This window comes from Biomphalaria glabrata, chromosome 6 (assembly GCF_947242115.1).
Source record: "Biomphalaria glabrata chromosome 6, xgBioGlab47.1, whole genome shotgun sequence".
Lineage (NCBI taxonomy): Eukaryota > Metazoa > Mollusca > Gastropoda > Planorbidae > Biomphalaria > Biomphalaria glabrata.
The window spans coordinates 24,393,880-24,417,643 of NC_074716.1; the positions used below are offsets into that span (position 1 = coordinate 24,393,880).

Here is a 23,764-nt window from a genome sequence, read left to right on the forward strand (position 1 = left end):
TATACAAATTTATCAATAAATCAAATAAATGAACAGAAAACCTTAATGATGCTTGATGTAGATCTAATAGTTGTTAATTTATTGTTTAAGTGTCATAAAGAAAATATATTCAGTTAATAGCTATTCTAGATCTAGATCTAGATCTAGATCTAGAGTCTAGATCTAAATAATAACACATTTCAATTTAATAATCATGAAAATATATAAAAAGCGAACTTTATGTGTAATGTTGATTTTATCACTGACATAGATCTATTATCAAAATTGTCTTCTTTTTGTCCACTGTTGCCAAGTCAAGAAAACAATAAGAAATTTTAAATTAGTCTAGTCTAGACCCAATGTAGACTAGAATCTAGATTAGATCTATAATAGACTCTAGATATTTAAAAAAAATCATTTTAGAATTTGGACTCTGCTAATCCCGGTGAAATGGATAGTAGCTTATTAGATGCTGAAGAAAAAGACAACACTTTGACTTTACAAAATGAATTTCTTAGGCATTTATTACTTACCCAGGTTACTACACTTACTTAGACTGAGTTAGAGTACTATAGTAGATTCTTATATTAGGCACACCGTATTCGGGAACTAGGTCAAATTTTTATTTTATTTTTTTATTTGGTGACGGTTTAACTTACAAAAAAACTGAAAGCAGATTCTTATTCTGCAACTAAAGGACTATAGAAATAGCTGTGTTAAGTGTGTTTCTTTGAATTACCACTCATAGTCAAGATTTTATTTTAAAATAAATCAGGTCACTTCATGCTCCTATAATAAACGCAGTTTTTGTGCTTTCTCCTTTAGCGCACATCGTGCACCGTTAAGAAACACCACTATGTTATTGCTAATAAATTATATCTGTGTTAATTAAAAATTATTTAGATTGTATTAAAAGAAGTAGATTCACTTCTGTAATATGTATTTATAGTATATTGCCTCTCTCTCTCTCCCTCTCTCTCTCTCTCTCTCTCTCTCTATATATATATATATATATATATATATTTATTTATATAATATATATATATTTATATATATGCCTACCTATATAATCTATGTGTAGAAACAGAAATAAATCTATATAATTATAGATCTATAAATTAATTATTATAATTTAATAAACATGATATTTTCAACTAGGCTACATGTATTCTCTGTCTCTTTCTTTTAATTCCCATCCAAGGACCCTCTTCTTTTCATAATTTGGATGTTCGTTTTGTTACACCTTAACATCCCCTCCCTCCCATAGATGCTTATAATTCTTTTCATGACTCTCTCCCCCTTCCCTCCACTGCCTGTTGGATAGTTTGTGACACTACACGCTTAGTGTATACCTCTCCTCACCACCAGCGCTCGCCTGGCGTGATCACCTGCAGTGGGCATGGTCTCTGGCTTCAAATTAGCAGCCCGCACTTTTTCTTTCATTCATAAATTATATATTCTAGATATCTCGATCTAGGTCACATTTATTTATTGAAAAAAATCATAGATTTATTAATCCCAATAATATTTCTTATTACGATTTTGCCTTGTGCACTATAGGAGAATGTGTTTAATTCATTATTATTCATTGAAACACCTCCTTTTTTTAATTTTATTTAACAGCTAACAGTATGAATGTGATTAGAATGTCTTTCTAAAGATGTTTGGAAGCTTATTTTGATAGATCCACCAGCCTACGATCAAACAGGCTCATAATATAGCCTTCATCCCTTATATGGGTATGAATTGCCGGGGGAGGTTAAAACAATAGCTTTACATACTTGGTTACCGAGAATCTAAAAAACTGCCATCTGCTTTGGAAAAACGGAACAAAAATATAGGAACTAATCTAAAATTGGACATGCACTGTCCCGAAACGTCGTTTTTAGCTCCAAACATAAAAACAAATTAATTATAAACAAAAAAAGCGACGTGTTTCTTAAAGGAGAATTCGATGAGCTGTGCCTAATATAAGAAGCTACTATATTTGTACTAGATCTAGACTTCAACTTAGCCTCTAATAACTCTAATAATTTAAACTCTAATACTAATTAAATAGATCTATATCTAGACTAATAACTATTAATAGTCTTAATAGATCTAGTCTACCCTTGGCTTTTTGGTAATCATTCGATTCTTGGTCTTAGGACCCCTCACTCCCTCTCGCCCTCTGAACAATGCCAGGGTTCCAACCGTTGAAGGATTACCCACTTTTTTTACTAGGCCTATATATATAGATTTACAGATAGATCCACTTATTATGACTTTTATAAATTCTATTAGATTTTAGATCTAGATCTATTCAAGTAGAATCCAAGATTCTAGATAGATCTATATACTAATATTTAGTTAGACAATAATTAATATAATTATAAAATATAATACAAATTAAAATATCATATGATATATCATACTACAGACTTAAAATAATGGCAATGTCTTCAATTCAGAAGATCAAGGATGAGTGCAGTGTTACACCTGACTTTGCAAACCCAGTTGTGACCTGCATATTCTTCCGTATATCTAGTATCTCGTGCAGACAAAGCCGTTGTTGTGACGAACCGTTTTAGCTCACTCAAGGTATCACTCAGGTCTAAGCATTTAATTTATTTATTTACACGCTATTAATCATCAATTTAACTAATTTAGCCTATCAAGAGCTAAAACATCACCACCACCCCTCCAATCCAACCCCTATCTTCCTAGGCACTGTCGTCGCATTTACTATCCCCACCTTCACACGTGCCACACTAGACTCTTGACAAGAGTACACTCCCTCTATCTATCTTGGCAAACATCCGGTGACCCCTTCCCCTTCCGGGAGCGGCTGGTCACTTCAAAGAGCCCATTCAACTCGACCCCTCGGACGGCGATCTCCCCGGTTGTCTAGCGCAAAGCCAGTATCAAGGTGTAATCTACTTTCTACTTTGTAATCACCCCCCCCCCAGCCCTCCCTTTGTTCTCTGACCACCTGGGCGAATTTCCTGGGCTTTCAACTCGCGCCTTCGCACAATGTCTATCTCCTGGAAACTCTCGTCACGGTCAGGCGGGGATCCCTTTGTCAAAAGACGCCAGATAGTCTAGACCACCTTTGCACTTATCTCCCGCCACTCACCCCCCAACCTTCTCTCCACGTGTATATGGACAAAACTTCATCGTCCGATCTCATTCTCGCTGGAGAGCTGACAGGGAGCACATCTATCTCGTACTTGAGCTCTGGACTATTTTCATTCCCTTATTTCACTTTGGATTGGTGGTATGTAACTTAGTAAAGTGCTTGAGAACCATTTTACTTAGTGATGTGTATATATTTGTGCATTTATTTACTACATTATTATTATGTACATGTTTGTGTATTCCTTATGGATAATGTAAGTAGATTACCTTTTCCTTATATTTTATATCATGACTTTTGTGGCTAAATGTTCAAGCCATCTGGACTAGAATTTATTAACAATTCTTACCAGCTGTATTTAGCTCTTTAATTATTATTAATATAACTCTGATATATTAGCGCTCAGCACGAGCCTTCAATATATTATCATTGATTAATTCCTTGGCAGGTAATTGTCAAAACATTTCTGTAAACATGTCTTATTACTGAGTATGTATTTACTTATGCTCTATGTTTACTTATGTGAGAGCATGGGCGAGTATCAGACGTTGATCTCCCCTTCCCCTTTCATCTCATTTATCTAAGCGATGTATGTACTTGCCATTCACCGTGACTGGTGAACGTCACTTATTACTATTTGTTATTTCCTTTTATGGGAGTCCCCATTATTATTGTTATCTCCCCTTGATGGGACTTTATATTCATTAGTTAGTTCCCTTTGATATTTATGAAACTAGCTTATAGTTTCTCTACATCAGTCTGAAGAAGTCCTTCACGGAAAGGCATCTACCTCCCAGTGTTATCATTATGGCTAAACCGACGTATACATCATATCGTTGCAGCTTTTATTTGTAGGCAACATCCGCCTGAAATCTTAGCAACCTAAAGCTGATACCTGAGATGAACTCCTATTGAAAAATCAGAGCAGGAAGGACTAGTCCTCCCGTAGTGCTCTGGCAAGAAACTTAGCCGTCCGGCGTAGTGCCTCATAGCTACCATACAAGTCGAGTGACTGCACAGGCAAGTCCCCCCTTAGCTCGCGGAGCTGGGGACACTCGTACAAGACATGCGACACTGTTTCGGCGCTCTCTCCACAGTGACGGCATCGGGAGTCAAAGTTAGTGCGGAACCGGGCAAAGTATGCCCCAATAGGACAATGTTCCGTCCTGCACTGCGCAACTATTGACTGCTCTGACCTCCTCAGTCGCCACCATGGATCGTCGCGATCTGGGTGACGCATGCGCTGCCAGACACCACGTGCTCTGTCGGATTCCTCCCAGGACTTTAACCACTTCTCATGAATGAGTGCTCGGATTTGTGCCGTTGCTTGTAAGTACGTGCTTGGTGCTTCGAGGTGTGTGGCTGCCATTGCACCCTCCCTTGCGAGGGCGTCTGCCGTTTCATTGCCCCTCACGCCGCAATGTGAAGGCGCCCACTGCATATAAACGACAGCTCCAATAGCTCGGCGGATGTTATCTGCGGCGCCGATTGCCTCTTCTATTACGGGCGACCCTCCCCCGCCGCCACCCATAACTAGGAGACTGGAGCGAGAGTCAGTGACCAACACCACCGTAGTGGCGCTAGTCTCGCGTTGGAGCATTCGGGCCCTAATGGCCTCGAACGCCCTAGTTATCCCTGTAAGTTCGGCATCCATGGAGCATGCAGCGTAGCCGCATGGACCAGAGAGCCTATCTGGTTCAGTCCGGTCGGGGTAGACAATAAGGGCCCCATACCCCGATCTATCGGGGTCCCTCATTACCGACCCATCGGTATAACAGATTATGGCATCTGATGGGTAGGATTTTATAGTTATGGATGCCAAATTTTGGAGAATGGCAGGTGTTAATCGCCTCTTGGTGGCTCCCTCTTGCCCTAACAGGGACAGGTTTATTTGTGGGGCCGGCAATCTCCTCCACGGAGGGCACGTACTGATTCTCCTAATAGGGATTCTATCAGTGGAGAGTCCAGCTATATTTGACAAATTGGCCGCTATATGTAGGAACGATCGCATTTTAATGCGGTTCCTCTCTCTCCACTGTCGCACTAAAATTGAGGTGGGTAGCCTAGAGTCGCCCCTTTTATAGCGCTCGTAGGCCGTAAGTACTGCCCTCTCCCTCCTAAGATGTAAGGGTGCCACGTTTGTAAAGATTTCAGCAGCGTTTGTTGGGCTTGTCCTAAAGGTGCCACAAATGAACCGTAGAGCCTGTGCTTGTACCCGGTCGAGTGATTCGAGGGCAGTTTTACTAGCGTATACTTGAACTGTATAGCTGTATTCGATTTGTGATCTGACTGCCCCTAGATACAATGTGCGTAGCATGTCAGCTTTGGCACCCCACTTTGTGCTGGCCAGCTTTCTTAATAACGCTAACTTCTCCGAGGCTTTTCGTTCAACTTCCTGGACGTGCTGGAGCATTGACAGTTTTCTATCCAGGGTCACCCCTAGATATTTTGGCGTATTTTCACGCTGGAGTCGCAGCCCACCGAGTTGAAGCTCGAATGGAGCCTTAAGGATGTCGATACCTAGGCTGAACAGGGACCAGGTCGTTTTGGCAACGTTTATCTGAATCTGCCATTTGTCGCAATACGAGGAGATGGTATGGAGGTCTGCTTGAAGTGCCGCCTGAATTTGGTCGGCTTTCTTCCCGGTTGACCAGAGGACAATATCGTCAGCATATAGCAGTTTTTTGGACCGTAGTGAGCTGGGCAAATCATTAAGAAAGGCTATGAAAAGTGTACAGGACAGGGAAGAGCCCTGGGGCAGGCCATTAATTTTTTTTTTTGGCTTGCTAAGGGAGTGCTGGTATTTTGTACGTGTGCTCCTCCCTGACAGAAAGGATTGTATCCAATTGTATATCTTGCCCCGCACACCCATAGCTCTTAGCTTAAGATAGAGGCCTTGCTTCCACACACGATCGTAGGCCTGTTTTAGGTCTATGAACACCGCGTATGTGCTCTCGGACCTCTGGAACCCGTCGGCCACCTCCTGTGCGAATGTCGTGACCTGGTCGATCGGGCTCAAGCCTGCCCTAAAGCCGGCCTGTTCTGGCGCCAGGATACCGGCACTCTCAAAGCACCAAACTAGCCGCTCGTTAACCATTCGCTCAGCAACTTTGCCAAGGGTTGAGGTTAGTGAAATGGGTCTGTAGGACTCCACGTTAGTCTCGTCTTTTCCCTTCTTAAGGACTGGCACAATGACAGCACTCTTCCAGGCCCCGGGCAGTCTGGACTCTGCCCAGGTTCGATTCATAAACTCCATGAGTTTATCTCTCGCAATGCCCCCAAGGTGTTTTACCATCTCGGGGGTAACCTTGTCTGGCCCCGGAGCTTTTCGATTTTTGCACTTAGCTATCGCTCTGTCCAGCTCAGCACGACAGAAGGGCGCGTTGCACGTTGCTTGGCTTTCCGGCTCATCTGGCTCCCTCTCGAGCCTCTTACGTTCTTTGTTGAGGGCTTTGGACGTGGCAGACTTCTTTTCGGGCTTGCTGATTTTAGCAAAATGTCGATTCAACAAGCCGGCCATTTTGGTTACCGTCGAGACCGGCCCTCCGGGTGACAATAGAGGGGCAGCCGTTCGCGCTGTGTCTTTGGCCTCTAGGTTTCGCAGAAGACGCCAGGCTTTCGAGGTATCCCGAAGATCCATCCCGGCGCAGGCAGCGTTCCAATGGTCCGACCGGACGCGTCGGGCCAGTTCACTCGTGGCTCTGCAGAGCCGATTGTACTCCCGCCGGATTTCAGGGGTACCCTTCCGTTCAGCAAGCCTCCGGGCTCGCTTACGTCTCAGGACCAGCTTATTCAATTCCTGGGACCACACGCGTTTCTGCCTTACGCCAGGATAAGTCCGCGGGACAAACCTCTTGGCCGCACCCAACATAGCTGCTGTTAATTCGCCGTATATGATGTCAACGTCCCTATCCTCCACTGCAATATTCATAAGGGCAGTGTTGACTGCTGCCTCGTAGGCTGGCCAGTTCGCCTTGGTGTAACTCCATCTACGCGGGGCTTTTGGGGTTACACCACTGGCCTCTGAGAGGGCAATTGTGACTAATATGGGTCTATGGTCACTTCCAATGTCATCTAGGACTTGAAACTGAGTATGTGATTCTAGATTAGCTGTGATTAGAGTAAGGTCTGGTCTAGATTGGCTGCCATTTCCGGTATGGTATAGAGTTGGGGGAGTATGTTTATTTTGCAGACAGAACAAATTAGAATTATTTAGAAGTTCATGAATTTTATGTCCCGATGAGTCGGTTGAATCATAGCCCCACTGCTGAGACTTAGCATTAAAGTCTCCTGCGATGACGTTGTGAGTATTGATATTAGTACAGTCATATTCGAGACTAATTTCATGCTTGGGGGGGTTATACAGATTAGTTACCGTGAGTTTGCGCCCTAATTTATGTATCTCGAGGGTGATGGCGTCGGTACGCCCATGCACTCGTGGACCGGGGACTTGTGTAGCAACCAGATTGTTGCGTACATAAGTGATGAGCCCCCGGCAGTCTGTGCATTTGCACTTAAATGCAGTATAACCGGTGATACTGGCATTGCGTTTGCCAGTTAGTGTCTCTTGTAGTAAAGCCACGTCTATTGCCCTCTCGTGGAGGAGTTTTGAGAGCTCTAACACCTTTGGGATGACCCCGCAGATGTTAATTTGTAAGATCAGGAGGGACCTTGTGTTTATGGGCTTAGTCCCTGGAGTGGGTTGGATCCCACTAGTGTCAATTTGGGTTGTTTGGGGGCCGGAGGCTCCCGTCACTATTTCGCTTCCAGTCATATTTGCCTGCGGTGTATCTAGGTCCGCAGGAGGTTGTGGCAGACTTCCATCAACCTTATTCGAATCGGACCTCCGAAGGAGGTACGAATGCAGTGTTCGTTGAGAAGAGGACTTATGTGGAGGAATTTTAGCTAACTTTTCACGACCTGACAAATTCCCCCTCATCGAGGTCGCGGGGCGACTAGTAGCTGACTTTTCGTGTCCAGGCCTGACGCCCACTACCCGGCGCACGGAGCCTGTTCGGGTCTGCTCGTGCCCGCTTTTTACTGTGTCTGTGTCAATCATGGTTGTATGGTTAAGGCCGTTGGCGGCCTTAGTTACTGCTCTAATGCAGCAGCGTGCATGGCCTATACTTATGTCGCCACTAAGGGCAAGGCAGAGACCTGCCCAAGCAATCACCGCCACAGATTGGCATATAAGTTTCCTGCAAGGCAGGAGTGGGGTGGCGCGCGTTTCTCGATATTCCCAGTGTCAGAGTCGCCTTTGGTCGCGGCGGATTCCTCCACTAGCGCGCCAGGGAACGGGCTAGATAGGGCCTAGCTCGTGGACGCCAACCGGTCCGCCCGACGCAGCCCGCTAAGGCCGCGCCAGTCAGTCCAGTCTTTGCCCAAAGAGAGACCCGCGAATCAGCCGAGTCCCAGGAGAACCCGACCAACCCTCGAGTTGGTGTCCAGCGCTATCCGCTTTTCGGAGATCCCGTTAGGTCTCTTACTCACCGTTGCCCCGGGGCCCCACAGGGGGGGGGGGGCTGGACATAACCCCTTTGAGTTTCTTTTACACTTGCCGGCTGCTCATTCATCAGCGGCAAGCAACCAGTACCCTTGGCCACTCCCAAAGAGCGGAGTGTTCACGCGGCGACCACGATGAGGTGGTACTGGAACGCCGCGAAAGCTGATACCAGATTTGCTGGCACCAGATCTGCAGACATCAGTCCTACTCATCCTTCAAGAGTCCAAGTAACAACGCTAGCCACAGACTCGTCACTGGCTTGACTGAATTGGTAGACGCAGCTTAGCTCTGGAACCATACAACGTTGGACTGCACCGGACCAAAAGCTAAGCAACCAGCCTAATGACACTCAGACCACTTGGTTCTCATATCTAATGATGATAGACTTAGACCTATATATGTAAATACACTAGATCCCATCCTAGCAACTGTACAGCATTTCACCTTTTAATTATCTTTGTATAATAAACTGTACATATTTTACATCTAAATATAGTATTTGTTGCCTGCATTATAACGCTGTGCCTGTAGATTATATGTGCAAGTGTGGGTTTTCAAACTATAAAATCCCCTAGACACCTATAACGGCCAATATCTTAATCCAACTTGTCACAGTTGTCTGCGGGTGATCTATTTAAGTTTTCTTTCCATCCTCTGTGCCTGTCTTCAGTAATGGCTTAACTTTGGGTCTCAAATATGTGTCCTGCAGCCTTTGTGAGAGTTCTCCCATGGGGGATAGGTGTCAGACCCAGCAGAGAACGTAATGAACCTCAAACCAAACAAAATCCTAGGAGCCACAAGAAATTATAATTAGATCTAGTTTAAAAAAAAAATAGATGTCTCATTGTTTGGTCAGAAACCTTCAGACCATCCTTGTATTTAAACACCTATAAACTTATAATTTTTTTTTTTAATTTTTGTTTGTTAAACCTGGCTTTATGCCTCTATTTAATATTTCATAATAAGTTAATGTAAAGAAAGGTTATTCATAGTCTCACAATGGTTGTCTAATTTCAATACAAAAGGTTTCAATGTTTGTTTTATTGTGTGCATAGTATACAGTTTCTTTTACATTTTCGTTAAGCCAGTTTTAAGACTTAAAAGTCATGTTAATATGTATATAATATACTAAGATGTTCATTTTAGTTTGCTCTGTCTAAATCAATGTTTTAGGATAGTATGAAGCAAGAGAGAAGTGCTGGAGGTCAAGAAGGGATCCCTACAGTTGTGATCAAACCTTGTCCTGGCAAGTATTCTGCAAATATGGCTATTGAAAAAAAAACAATATAAATAAAGAGAGGGTAACTATTGATAACATTTGATCCAATACAATATTGACATAAAAAGAAATGCATACAAAAAAGGAGAAAATGAAATGGCAATGAAACCTAAACTCAATAGAGATAAAGAAACTTCAATTGCAAGCAAATCTTAATCTTGGATAAACAACTATATTCGTTTTATTTCAGGAATGTGCATGAAAACAAGAACTGTTAATGGAGAGAAAGTATTTATAAATATTTGCTATTCAGAAAATGTAAGTTCTAAACTGAAACACTTATTGTTGTTATTTTCTTAAGTGTATCGATGATTTATGTCTTGCTTTTGTTTTTCTTCAGCACAATTTGGACTGAATTTTTCAAAACATTTTGCTGATTCTTATAATTATATTTGAACAAACTTAACAAGTTTTATTTCAATATGTTGATGCATAGTAGTTGTTTGAAATAAGTATTTTTGTTTTAATCTTTCATCAGATTACGATGCTTAAGAAACTTGACTTATAAACAGCTTGGCCAAAAAATCTTAAGCATACAATTAAAAAAAAAATTTTTTAGTTTTTAAGAAAACTGCAGATAGTTAACAATTAAATGAAGAAATTTGTGTTTGGTGAACATCATATACCAGAAATACTTCTTTATTTAGCCAACTTAATGGTCAATATACAAGGAAATTTGAAAATACCCTTTAAAATGAAGCCTTTTTCTCAGCCCAAGACTGACTGATTTGTCAGAAAGGATAAACATTCACTTGAGAATATGTATCAAACATAAATGAAAAAAAAAAGATAAATAATGTAGTATATCTTTGTGTCCTAGCACACTAACAAAAGGCATGGTTTTACATGTGTAAAAAGATTGTTTGTAACTTTGGCATTCAATGTACAATATTATTATTTATAAGACAAGTGTTTTCTCTTATTTAGGTTCCAGAACCTAAAGATTTAACAGATGATGAACTTTTAAAGGTTTTAGAATCTGAAGATCCAACCAAATTTAGAATACCCATGTCCATTGGAGAGCCTCATGCAGAGTTAGACAAATGTGAGCTACTTTAGTATTAATTGTAGTATAATGGAAACTTATCTTTAATCCCTGTTAATAACTCTCTTGGCTACTACTCTGAAAGTTACAATTACTCTCAGATTACTCTGTATTGTTGACTATGTTTTTACTCCCAGCCATACTTCAATTTGACTTGGTAAGATGCCATTTGCAGTAGTTGTATCACCAGTTTTGCTATTACTTTCCTACCCCCTGTATGATACAGTGTAGATTTTTAAATGTAAAATTTGCACCCTTGAAAAGCTTATTCTGAAAAAAAAAAATGTTCAGCCTCCTTCTCAGGGAAACTACTTTTTAATTATTTATTTTGTAAAATAATATCCTCATATAAACTTGTTAGAATCTAGTGGCCAAGAAAACTTAGCATACAGATCTCTGAAAGAGTCATTATTCCCTTGTTTCAGCTGGTGGAGGTTGTACTGTATATGATGTTGTGATCAACCCAAATTTTTTAAACAAGATAAATACAAGTGAACTATTCAAAACATTTTTCCTGACAATAATGTGTGAAGGAATAGAAAGCAAATATGATGTGCTTCTCAAGAGAGGTAATTCTATCTATAAGATAGGTGAACCAGTTACCCATGAATTGTTATCTACTTATCTTCAACACTTATGGTAGTGCTTTTAGAAGATTGATATTTAATAGTTTTCAGTCCAGATTTTGGTAATCGTGTTATCTTATTATTACAAGAGACAGTCGAAAAGTTTGAAACAGTTTAGATCTTAGGCACAAAATCAAGAGTACTCAGCATTATTAGAAACTTTTAGTTTTATTTAAATGTACTTTTTGCAAAAGCTAATGTTTGCATTAATATCAAACTAGTCAAATCAACCTCCTAATATTTCATTTATTGAAGATTTTCCAATTTTTTTTTTTGTTAGACCAATTTTAACCACTATTACAACATTTAAACAGATTTAGTATAAATTTTATACTAATTTTTGGCATTTAACACAGCACACATTGTAAAGTCTCATACATTTTTGTATTTAATGTTTTTTTGTTCTTTGCAGACTGGATATTTTTGAAAAATAGAAAAAGTCTTGGGAAACTGGCAGAACAACATATTCGAACCAAGTCAACACCACTGATTGTGGATATGGAGTCGTAAGTTTATTTTCACTATAATGACATACCATTAGCTAAAACACATTTTTTTAAGGTGAATTTTACAATGGATTTAATATACTATTTCTGCAGCACTAACCAACTTCCTGCTGAACAGCCTGAAAAGAGAAATCTGATTGAAGAAATACAAAAACAAGATGAAGAACTCAATAAAAAGTGAGTTTCCAAACGCTCAATTCAGTAATACTGTCTACATTACAAATGAATCAGTTAGGTTTTAGTACTCTCCAACAATTCATGTCATGTATTTTTTTTGTGCCTTCCTATAAGAGATACATGTGAATAGAGTGGTAGAGGAAGCCTTGAATCACCTTTTTAAAAATAAAATTGGCTTTTCAGTATCAATGTGTAAAGACTATAACTACATATTTATGTTTTTCTAATTAAGCAAAGTACTTATAGCAATTTTAGCATTGTTTTCTTTTTAATAAGAGCACAATTTATTAGCTTTGAACAAATCTTTATAAATGTCAGACTTTGTTGTCCTAAAATTTGATATCTTTCCCAGTATTTCTAAACTATTATAGTACCGGTATTATTATTGTTTTAACAAGTTCATAGTCCTTTGTATATCCCAATGTTCAGTTTGCAAAGAATGAAAATATTATGGTAATAAAACAAGAATGTCAAAAGTGTAATGCTGACCTAATATATACTTCTTAGTTTTTGTTAGCTCTGTGATAATGAATGGTTTGTCAATTTTTAAATTTACTGGTCTAAAGCATGAGAAAAATAGTAAAAAAATATTAAACAATATAGACCAGCTTTGACCAACTAAAAAATGTCATTAAATCAACATCACTTACCAGTTAGGCAGAGACCAGGTTAGCTTCTTTTACAGTCATACATATTTCAGAAAAAAAATCTTGTCAATGAATAGTACTAACTGGCCTTGTATTTACAATATAGGGACTCCGTACACTTAGATATTCTTTTGACTTAAAATCACAATAGACAAGGCCATCATTCAGACAAGGGTGCTCTTAAATGGTTTCTTTTAGACATGACAAAAGAATGACAAATGTATTTTACATGTAGTATCTTCAGTGTTTTGGCTGCCTGGTTGTGTGGTATGCGCGCTGGACTGTTGTTCAGTCGTCTCGATGGTCTTGGGTTCATACCCAGCTCACTGCCATCCCTCATCTTCCTGTGTAAGGTTTGGGCTGGGGTTAGGGTTCAAAAGGAACATCAGAAACATGTAAAACATTATATAACTGATTATATTAATGACATAAAACCTGGTAAAACATTATATAACTGATTATATTAATGACATAAAACCTGGTGCAAAAAGAAATTAGTAATGGCATAAACATGAAAGATATAAAACAGTAATGCCGCCATCACTTTATTTCAGCAATCTATCTAATTTTATTCTTACACCAGATTCAATAATGTGTAGTTAATTTCTTGCTGCATTTTTTCATCAGGGCTCCAGAACCTATCTTTAGTATTATACAAGAACCTGTGGAAGGTTATCCAGAGTACTTAGTAGCGGAAATTTCTTTACCTGAAATTGTGAGTTTACTGAGAAACCTTACAGTAGTTATACTTGTATATTAATGTATAAGCAGAAGAATCTTATATTGGTCAGAATGTGTGTATTAAGTTGGAGTGCAGTACAATGATTTACTTATTGGATTTATGTCTGTGCAGTTCTAAAGATCAAATAATCAAACTTTACCAGTCATCTCATTTTTGGACAACTTTTCTCAGATGATGGCATGCCTTCCATTACAGTTTGATCCTCCTTTAAGAATGAGCCTCATCCAAATCTATGTCAAGTTAGCCACTTCCTCTTTTCAATGAGATTCCATCTTCATGCTGGCCATGCTCAATAGTTTTTTTTATTAACTTTTCTTACTGATCTATCCATAATGTTGTGTATATGTTGTAAACATCCCTATAGTTATTTCCCTTTGCATTAGTAATGGAAAACCTTTTAGTCAAGCTCATACCTAATAAAACAATGCACTGCGAAATTTAGCAGTACTATTGAATAGTTTATCAGAATATACTTATAATCATATTGTCTTTAATTACTTTTTAGAAAACTGCCCAGTCTGTGACACTAAAACTAGGAGAAGACAGATTACTTCTGACAACCAGATCTCATGTTTATTATATGGATATTTTTCTGCCTTATGATTTAGTACAAGATGATTGTGGTGCACAGTTTGACAAAGAATCAAAGGTAAAGTTATTTGTGTGCATTGTGAGCTGATAGATAATTGTATATTGTCAATGCCCTAGCTACTGCCACTAGTGGACAAATTTAGACTTTTGGTAAACATTGCATTACCTTGCTACTTGAAGAAGATAATGCATTTTTATTGATTTATTGATTCAAGTCAAAGTCAGTATGATTGGCAACATAAAGTAGAGAAAACCATCAGATATAATACCTTAGGATTGAGAATTGACTATCTTTTATGTAAATAAGCAAGATGGCAGTATTAACTTAATTAAATTAAAGTAATGACTATGATACAGACACTGGAAATTAAACTCATTTTTATCAAGATTGTCTGATGTTCTAAGGAAATTTTTTAACTATGCAGTAATCAGACACATGGTGGCTCAATGCAAAAACAATAAATATTAAAGCTAGAGATTTTACTGTTCTTGCATTTTACTTTGAGCCTGGACAGGAAGTCTCACATTAATATTTTCTTTCTTAGGTGCTTACTGTGACTATGCCTGTCAAGCCCAAAGAAATTGTGCAGCAGATTTGAAGAACAATAAAACATACACTGTAAATAATCACTATTATTTGGAAATAAAACTTCTGCCTAAATGCTTTTTTTTTTTAAATTTAAGTACAAAAAATGTCTTGTTAAAATGTGGGCTACAAAAAAACTAATAAAGTGATCAGCATGGAGATCCTACCCCAGGGACATCAGCTTTGTACTAAGTACTCTATTTTCTATTTTATTATTGTTTTTTTTTAACTAAATGTAAAACAATACTCTTGAAATAGTTTGAACAATTCATACATAAGATAATTTTTATTGGTCCAAACATGGAAATTCAGTTAAACTACAATTGACCACCTCAGTGTAACTTGTATAAAAATAACAATATAGATGCAATTACAAACAACATTCAAGTTTTCAAGAAATTGTAGCTGCGTTTGAGTTATACGATGCTTTCTAATTAGTCTGTTTATTCTATGTCTTTGTGCCAGTGAAGTATTACCATACCAGCAGGTGATGGCAAAGTTAATTAGACTGCTGTATAATTAGTTTAATTATTGTTTTGTCGATTTTAAATTTTCTTAGCTTTCCAAGATAGAAGAGTCGTTAATGAATTTTGGTGTAAAGGTTTTGACAGTGTTTACTTCATATTAGTTTGTTGTTGATGTCTGTACCTAGGTATTTATATTCTTGCACTTGGTCTATGGTTTGGTTGTTTATCTGAATTTCAGCAAGATGGTCTTTATGTTTTTTAAAATCACAAGCAGTCATGTTTTAAAATTTTATTCGGCGTTCACTTTATATTTCAATCAAGAAAAACAGCTGTCAGCAGAGATGCAGCAATAAAGTAGGCTCAACATTTTACAAATTTCACATGACTTGACTTCTGATTATTGAAGTCAACCTACATCTTGACATTAACACATCAAAACTATTTAATTATATAATATGATCATTACTCAATTGTGAATTTGTTTCAGTAAAGTTTGACATAAATATGTAGTTTACAATTTTTATTTTAGACAGGAGTTTTCCTTCAAGAATAAGAAAAAAAAGCTTTTGAATGGAAAAATTATATATTTTTTTATAATCATTGGCTTTCTATTTGCATTTTAAGGAAATTCAAATTCTGTGTGCATGTAAAAAAAAAAGTGCTGGTAAAAATAAAGAATGAAAATGGGTGTGTACAAGAGTGCATTATTGTTTACAGTTTCAGTTGCTGGGTACAATACCATTTTACATTTAATAATAATGATTGCAATTTTAAATCATAAAACATCTTTCTAATTTAGTACCAATCAAAATAATAAAGCAATGAATAAAGTATTGACAGTTTCTATATTTATTATTATTATTATTATTATTATTATAAATGTATATAAAAAAAAATTCTCAAGTTTGATTTTTAAATTTTGTATATTTATTTTTATATTTCTTATATCTCAATTAGAAAGTATAATAGATTTCCATAGAAAGCTAATACAATTGTAGCATTATTTGCAATCTACATGTTAATGATCATAGTTAGCATGCCTTTTATAAAGACCATCAGTTTAACTTGTTTCGAAATGAAATATGCAATTAATTCACAAAGATTTTAAACAAAGACTAATAAAATAATCAGCAAATATCACCTTCACTTGTGGAGATAATGCAGCACCAATGATAACTTGTATGTTTACATTTGATAATAATAATAATCTTTATCGTCCATAAGAAAAGTTGTTTTACAATTTGTGCATTACACCAAGCAAAACATTATAACTATAGAAAACCAAAATATACATTCACACCTGATTCAGATGTCCTTAAGGTCAGAGAATGTCCCATTCCCTATTATGGACCTCTTGACCAAGGAAAGGCTTTTATCCATGGCCAGGATGAGGCATCGGCTCTTCACCAATCCCTCTGTCCGAAGTCCCGCCTTATTCGAAATGATCATGTATTCACACCCGGTATGTCGCAGGCACATATCAATACACAGCTTATATTAGACAGATATTCAACTCATTTTGTTCACAAACTATGATTTCTCCATAAAAATAGGACCGCCCCCCCCCCCACTCAGAGGGCTAGAGTGGGGAGGGCAGTACATGCAGAAGGGGAGCGACATAATATAAAATTTATATATATTAATTCATTAATTTTGTTCACAAACTATGATTTCTCCATAAAAGTAGGACCGCCCCCCCCCCCACTCAAAGTGTTTAGGTGGGAACGGTAGTAGAGGTATTCACCCCCCCCCCCCCCAATCGGCCAACAGGAGAACAACATAATATAAAGATCAGTTAAAATATCAATAACAAATTTTAATCATATAGATATTTAATTGATTCTGTTTGCAAGCTGTGATTTCTACAATTAAATTGGACCGCCCTCCCCACTCGAAAGTTTAGGAGGGGGGGGGCGGAATTGATGCCATCGCCCCCTCCCGACCCCACCAAATCGTCATACTGGAGGGGGGGGCGAAATAATCTAAAAATAGGTTGAAATATAAATAATAAGTATATATTAGTAATAAATTCGTATACAAAGTGTGTGAATTCTATACTAAAATTCGTCCGCCCCCCCCCCAGGGTGTCGCCCCTACCGCCCCCCTCCCTGGATCCCCCAGTGTCTTAATGTAAACAGATATATGCCTATTGGAGTCCGGGAGTTCTTCCAACGACAAATACAGGGTCGGCATTACAATGCAGATTGTGCAACGTCTCCTAAGGCTGAAAATGTCCATTGCATTAAGCCTCAACAATAAGCTATAATCCATAATATTAAATAATATCATAACTGTCCTTGTAGTGGGGAGGGCATATTAATTTGTAAATTATTCTAGATAAAAAGGCCTATAATATCTTTTCTTATAGGCCTATATTTCAGACGTTACTTCAAAAAGAAGATAATTACGTCCTACTTATATATTCCATGATCAATCTAGTCATGCACGTTAATCAATGGCCAGGGGCCGACTGTGTATCAAAATCAGCCCGGGCATTACGTACCACAGGGCCGGTCTTAGGCCACTGCAACCTATGCGGTCGCAGTGGGCCCCGCGCTTTCATAGGCCCCGCGCTAATTCTATGTGTAATTATTAATTGCAAAATTATACGAAAGATTCCTGGAAATGTCCTGTACTTATATTAAAATCTTTTGAAAAATAGACAAAATTGTCATTTGTGAACACGGAAAAGGCCAATCCTAAGCGCGATAAAAAAAAAAAAAGGCATTGTCAGCTTTCATGTAATAAAATGTAATAATCAGACGAATTTTCCCCTTAGCCGGAAGTTCCAATACCGTATTTACTTTTATAGACACTGGATATAAATATGCCATAAGTTGCAAGGTTCGTAAAGTAAAGTTAATTTGATCACAATTTTCTACTTAGTAAAGAATGAATAAAATGCAAAGCCGAATTTCTTTTCTCATACAAAATCTTAATTTTCATTTATTATCCTTATTCCCACCCAGATTAGGCCCCGCGCAATCAGTTTCGCATAGGGCCCCGCAATTGCTAGGACCGGCCCTGACGTACCATATAAAACAGCTAGCCCACAAATGGCTTTTTATATTATTTATATGTGTTAACCTAATTCTCTTCAAAATAATTATGGTTTGATAACACTGGCGGATCCAGGGGGGGGGCGGTAGGGGCGATCGCCCCCCCCCCCACTCGGCCGACCCCCCCCCCCCGAAGGGGGGCGGACGAATTTTAGTATAGAATTCACACAATTTGTATACGAATTCATTACTTATGTTAATAATATATACTAATTATTTATATTTCAACCTATTTTTAGATTATTTCGCCCCCCCCCCCTAGTATGTTGGCCTATTTGGTGGGGTCGGGAGGGGGCGATGGTATCGATCCCGCCCCCCCCCCATAAACTTTCGAGTGGGGGGGGGCGGTCCTATTTCTTTGTAGAAATCACAGCTTGCTAACAGAATCAATTAAATATCTATGTGATTAAAACTTGTTACTGATATTTTAACCGATCTTTGTATTTTGTCGTTCCCTGTTTGCCAATTTATCTCTACTGCCCTTCCCACCTAAACCTTTTGAGGGGGGGGGGCGGTCCTACTTTAATGGAGAAATCATAGTTTATGAACAAAATTAGTTGAATTAATATATAGATTTATATTATGTCGCTCGCCTTCTTGTATCTTGGCCGTTTCGGTGAGGTTTGGGGGTGGGGGAAATTGCATGTACTGCCCTCCCCACTCTAGCCCTCTGAGTGGGGGGGGGGGCGGTCCTATTTTTATGGAGAATCATAGTTTGTGAACAAAATTAGTTGAATATCTATATAATATAAACTACATATTGATATGTGAACTCATTGTATATTATGTCGTACCACACTATAATCTCAAATTTTATCATTAGTAAATTTAAATGAAAAAGGGTTGTACCAGGTGGGAGGGGCGATTCATGCAATCGCCATTCCCCCATCGGACAAACCAATACTTTTTCTTTTTGTATTACAGATAGGAAATTACAAAACACAAATATCTGTCACTAATATAATTTATATATACTATAAATTAAATTCTTATATCGAGTCGCCACACCCCTATTCTTTAATGCCAAATGCAATCTTTAGCAGAAATTATTAAAGGAACGAGGATTAATCGTTTTCACTCTACCGCCCCTCCCATTTCCAGACAGAGTTTATGTAATTTCACATGAATTTATCATAACTATTTTAAGAAAGACCTTGCATTCAAAAAATTAGAATTCAAACGAAATTTTTCAGTCACGATTGATATGAGTTCTAAACCCAAATCATTTTTTTATAGTCGCCTTTTTCTAACCTTTACTCAATCTGATATTTTTCTAGTTAAATAAATTTGGGACTATAACTCACAATTTATACTTTGATTGATTTTATTGAATATTATTTATCGAATAATTTTTTTTCGGCGGAGATCCTCAAAGCCAAAATCTAAATATGTGGGGTATTTTATCTTTTCAAGGAACAAATCGGATTTTTTTGCAATGTATTAAGGGCCTATAAATTCATATTAGAATATTTTTCAAGTACAACATTATTCAAAAGGTCCTTTTTTAATAGTATGAATAATGAGTTTTAGGTCAGGAGAGTACGTTTCTTCTGTAAAGTATGCAAAAAAAAACTCTTTTGGAGGCGGGGCTTCGCCCCGAACTCCATTGATGAATAATGAGCTGTAGATGTCAGGAGAATGAGTTACTGCAATGAAGTATGCAAAAAAACTCTTTTGGAGGCGGGGCTTCGCCCCGAACTCCATTGATGAATAATGAGCTGTAGATGTCAGGAGAATGCGTTACTGCAATGAAGAATGCAACAAAACGCTTCGCCCCGAACTCCATTGATGAATAATGAGTTGTAGATGTCAGGAGAATGCGTTTCTACAAAGAAGGATGCAAGAAAACGCTTTTGGCGTCGGGATCGCCCCGAACTCCATTGATAAATAATGAGTTGTAGATGTCAGGAGAATGCGTTTCTACAGTGAAGAATGCGAGAAAACGCTTTTGGCGGCGGGGCTTCGCCCCGAACTCTATTGATGAATAATGAGCTGTAAATATCAGGAGAATACTTTTCTGCAATGAAAAAAGCAAGAAAACCCCACAAGAGAACCTTATAGCGCTGCCCCTGTTGTTTTGTTTTTCACCGAAGGTTGAGAAATGCTGCTTTTTAAAAATGCTCATATCTATCTATATATATCTATCTATATCTATCTATCTATCTATATATATTATATATATATATATATATATATATACATATATATATACGCACGTTTATGCATAGGGTTAGGGTTTACTGGGCATTAGGGTTAGGGTTTGGAAAAAAATCGCCCCCCCCCCCCACTCAAAAGTTCTGGATCCGCCAGTGTTTGATAATGCATCAAAAACTGGGTGTATGCTTAAATTGCGTAGGATTACGTAATATATTTTATTTATACATTTATGTAGTCTAGTCTGAAAACTATTAACGGTACAAAAGCAGCCTTAATGACCCTGCTGTATGTATTTGTAACAACATGCAGATGGTACGATGTGTTGTTATGCCGGGGATTTTACTTGAATTCAATAGTTAAGAAAAATGACGATCTAGAATCACAATTAACGATTCTGATATAACAAAACTCTGGAACTTTATTTAAATACAACGTAAGTACAGTTTATGTACAAATTACAAATCAATGAGCATGAAACATATTACAAGGCTTTTCAAACAGAGCTCTTAGAAACGTGACTGTCTACTAACCAAATATTTTATCGACTGGCGTTACTTTCTTACTCCCGCCAATTCTCTGGCGCTAACTCTTTTTAAAAAAATGTCTTTGTTTAATTTCAAATCAACCAATAGATTTCAAACTTCATAATCACGTCCCTTGGGTAAATCCTGACGTGCTGTCAAGTGTCTAAATTTGAGGGGTAAATCCCGAGGCTCATGTCGAGGGCTTATATTTCTTTCAAATGTGAAATGTACACACAATTCTATAATGTAATCTGTGACAGTATTCCACACAGATTATCAACACTTTCCGTGCGGGGTTACTCTCAATTTCAAGGAGTAACTTCGGTAGCGCTGACTGGTGCCGTGTTAGTCTCAGGAAGTAACTTGTTATATAGGGTAGTTTCTTTCATCATCCTTATCATTTAAGAAGAAACCTGACAAGAGCACTGAAAACAAAGGAGGCCATGAACGTGTCGAAGAAAAATATCACTATTCAGATGATTCATACAAAGATACAGCAGTCGAAGAAGTGAAAATGTCTCTTGATGAGAGAAGTAGTGCTGAACAGACTCCAGGGGAATACCTTTTACAGCAGTCTGAGAAAACAACTGAAGTAAGTGATACAGATGATGTGTCAAGTGATAGTCTTCCAAAATCACTTTCTCCAGAAGTGGAAGAAGCTGTAAATAAGTACAAAGACTTCGGATCCAGCCAGGAATTTTATCTGAGGAGCTACAAGCAAAATTCTGTTAAACGGTAGCTTATTTGTTCAAAACAAAGAGGAACGGTATTTGTTTCCAGTAGAGTACACCCAAAATAAATCAGGAAGTTTGACATCATGGTTCACTAGAAAGCTTCCAACAGGATAAATTTACAATCGATCTTGGCTCCTCTTCTCTCCACACTTGGGATATCTATTTTGTTTTGAATGTGTACTGTTTTCTGAGGCATCAGAATCTAGTGCATTGAACAAACCTGGAGTTGGTGTCACCAAATGGAAGAAACCTGAGAGACTAAAAGAACAAGAAGGAGTTTACCACATAAGGCTCTTTTGAAGAGGAAGTTAGAAGAAAAGCTTAAGGCAGAACCAGTTGAACTGTCACATATGTTTCATACGCAAATTTTGAAAAAGCAATATTATAGAGAGATATTCTGAAGCGTGTAACAGCAGCTATTAAGTACGTAGCAAAAACAAACTCAAGCTTACGTGGTCACAACGAAAAACTTGAACTCACCCAATCCTGAGTACTTCCTATCATCTTTGAAATTTCTTGCAGAATTTGATGAAGTTACGAAACACAAGTAACATAGAATCGAATATGGGAAGACACATAATTTGTCACCGGAAATTCAAAATGAGTTCTTGAACTTGATGGGCAATCAAGTTAGGGAATCAATTGTTGGGAAAGTCCAACAAGCTTGTTACTTTTCTCTGATGCTTGATTCCACCCCCAGATGTTTCTCATCAAGAACAGGCATCCGTAATAGTTCGTTACTTGGATGTTGATAATTTCGGAATAAAAGAGTCATTCATTGGTTGTTTGAAAATTTGAAACCAGATGGACAACATTATGAAGAACTTGTTCTGAAAACTCTTAAAGAAATTGAACTGGACTTTGATCAGTGCAGTCAAACCTATGATAACAAAGCCACAATTAGTGGCTGTCTGTCTGGCCTGCAGAAACGTCTCTTATACATAAATCCAAAGGCAACATTTCTGAACTGTGATAATCACTCTCTGAACCTGGCAGCTCTTCATTCTGCTGAGAAAGATCCAGCAATTGTCACCTTTTTCTGGAACTGTACATGAATTGTTCAACTTTGTTTTCAATTCACCCCAGAGATTGGCAAAACAGAAAGAAGCTGGAGCCGGGAGTTTAAAAAAGGAGAGTAATACAAGGTGAAAGCTACGTCGGCAGTTTCCTTGTATCTCGACAAAATTATCAAGCTTTTGGAGAAACTTTCTGAATCAACAACTGAAAGAAGGGAGACTAGAAGAAATGCACAAAATCTTCTTGCAGTAGAAAATTATGAATTTTTTGATTATCTGGAATTCTGGTCAAATCTCCTGCGCCAAATCAATATAGTTCAGAAGAAACTACAAAAGTCTGGACTGCACTTACGTTATACGGGAAGCTGCTGAAGAAATAAAAACCTTTTCATGCTTTCTGCAAAATGATGAGAAACTGAGGAAACTGATCACCCAATCCATCGAAAGAGCAAAAGAAGGTAACGAATGCTATGGATTTCCTTTAATCAAAACAACCAGAAGAAAGAAAAGACTTGATCGGGAGTTGAGTTCTGATGTAGGACTGTCAATAGAACTACAATTCAAACGTGTTGCGACGTAAGTACTGGACAGACTTCATATGGAGATGAAGGACAGATTCCAAAGACTGGAAAACCATGGTTTGGGTTTCTTGAACCAAGACACTTCTTGTAGACTCCGTGGAAACGTCTAGCAGTGGAACTAGATAGCTTAATTATGCTGAATACGAGTAGCGAACCAGGCCCGGCCGGGCTTCCCTGGGTGAGCTTTTTTTTTTCTGTCACTCGGGGTTGGGATGGAAAAAACGACCGGGACCTAATCCAACAAGTCCGCCACAACGTTCCACGAAGGGGGGCCGCCATCAATTAGCCGTTAAGCTGGAGGGGCGGTCCTTATACGGAACAGTGGCGGTAGCAGTTTAGGAATATAAGGCATCTCCCCACAGTTAGCGCTGTTCCCGCCCACTTATAGCTAGTGGGGCCCAGGAACGGTGCGCTGTGTACGCGGTACGGT

At 38.3% G+C, this 23,764-nt stretch overlaps 1 protein-coding gene across 1 annotated transcript; it reads left to right on the forward strand.

Moving 5' to 3' along the window:
• The first annotated feature begins 259 nt into the window (after positions 1-259).
• LOC106060555 (PIH1 domain-containing protein 1-like) lies at positions 260-16,109 on the forward strand. The gene is made up of 10 exons (XM_013218489.2): positions 260-516; positions 9,771-9,843; positions 10,067-10,134; positions 10,804-10,921; positions 11,347-11,490; positions 11,960-12,053; positions 12,147-12,230; positions 13,505-13,592; positions 14,125-14,268; positions 14,756-16,109. Exons 1-10 carry the CDS (start codon positions 430-432, stop codon positions 14,807-14,809), a joined length of 954 nt encoding a protein of 317 aa, XP_013073943.2. The 5' UTR covers positions 260-429; the 3' UTR covers positions 14,810-16,109.
• The last annotated feature ends 7,655 nt before the right edge of the window (positions 16,110-23,764 follow it).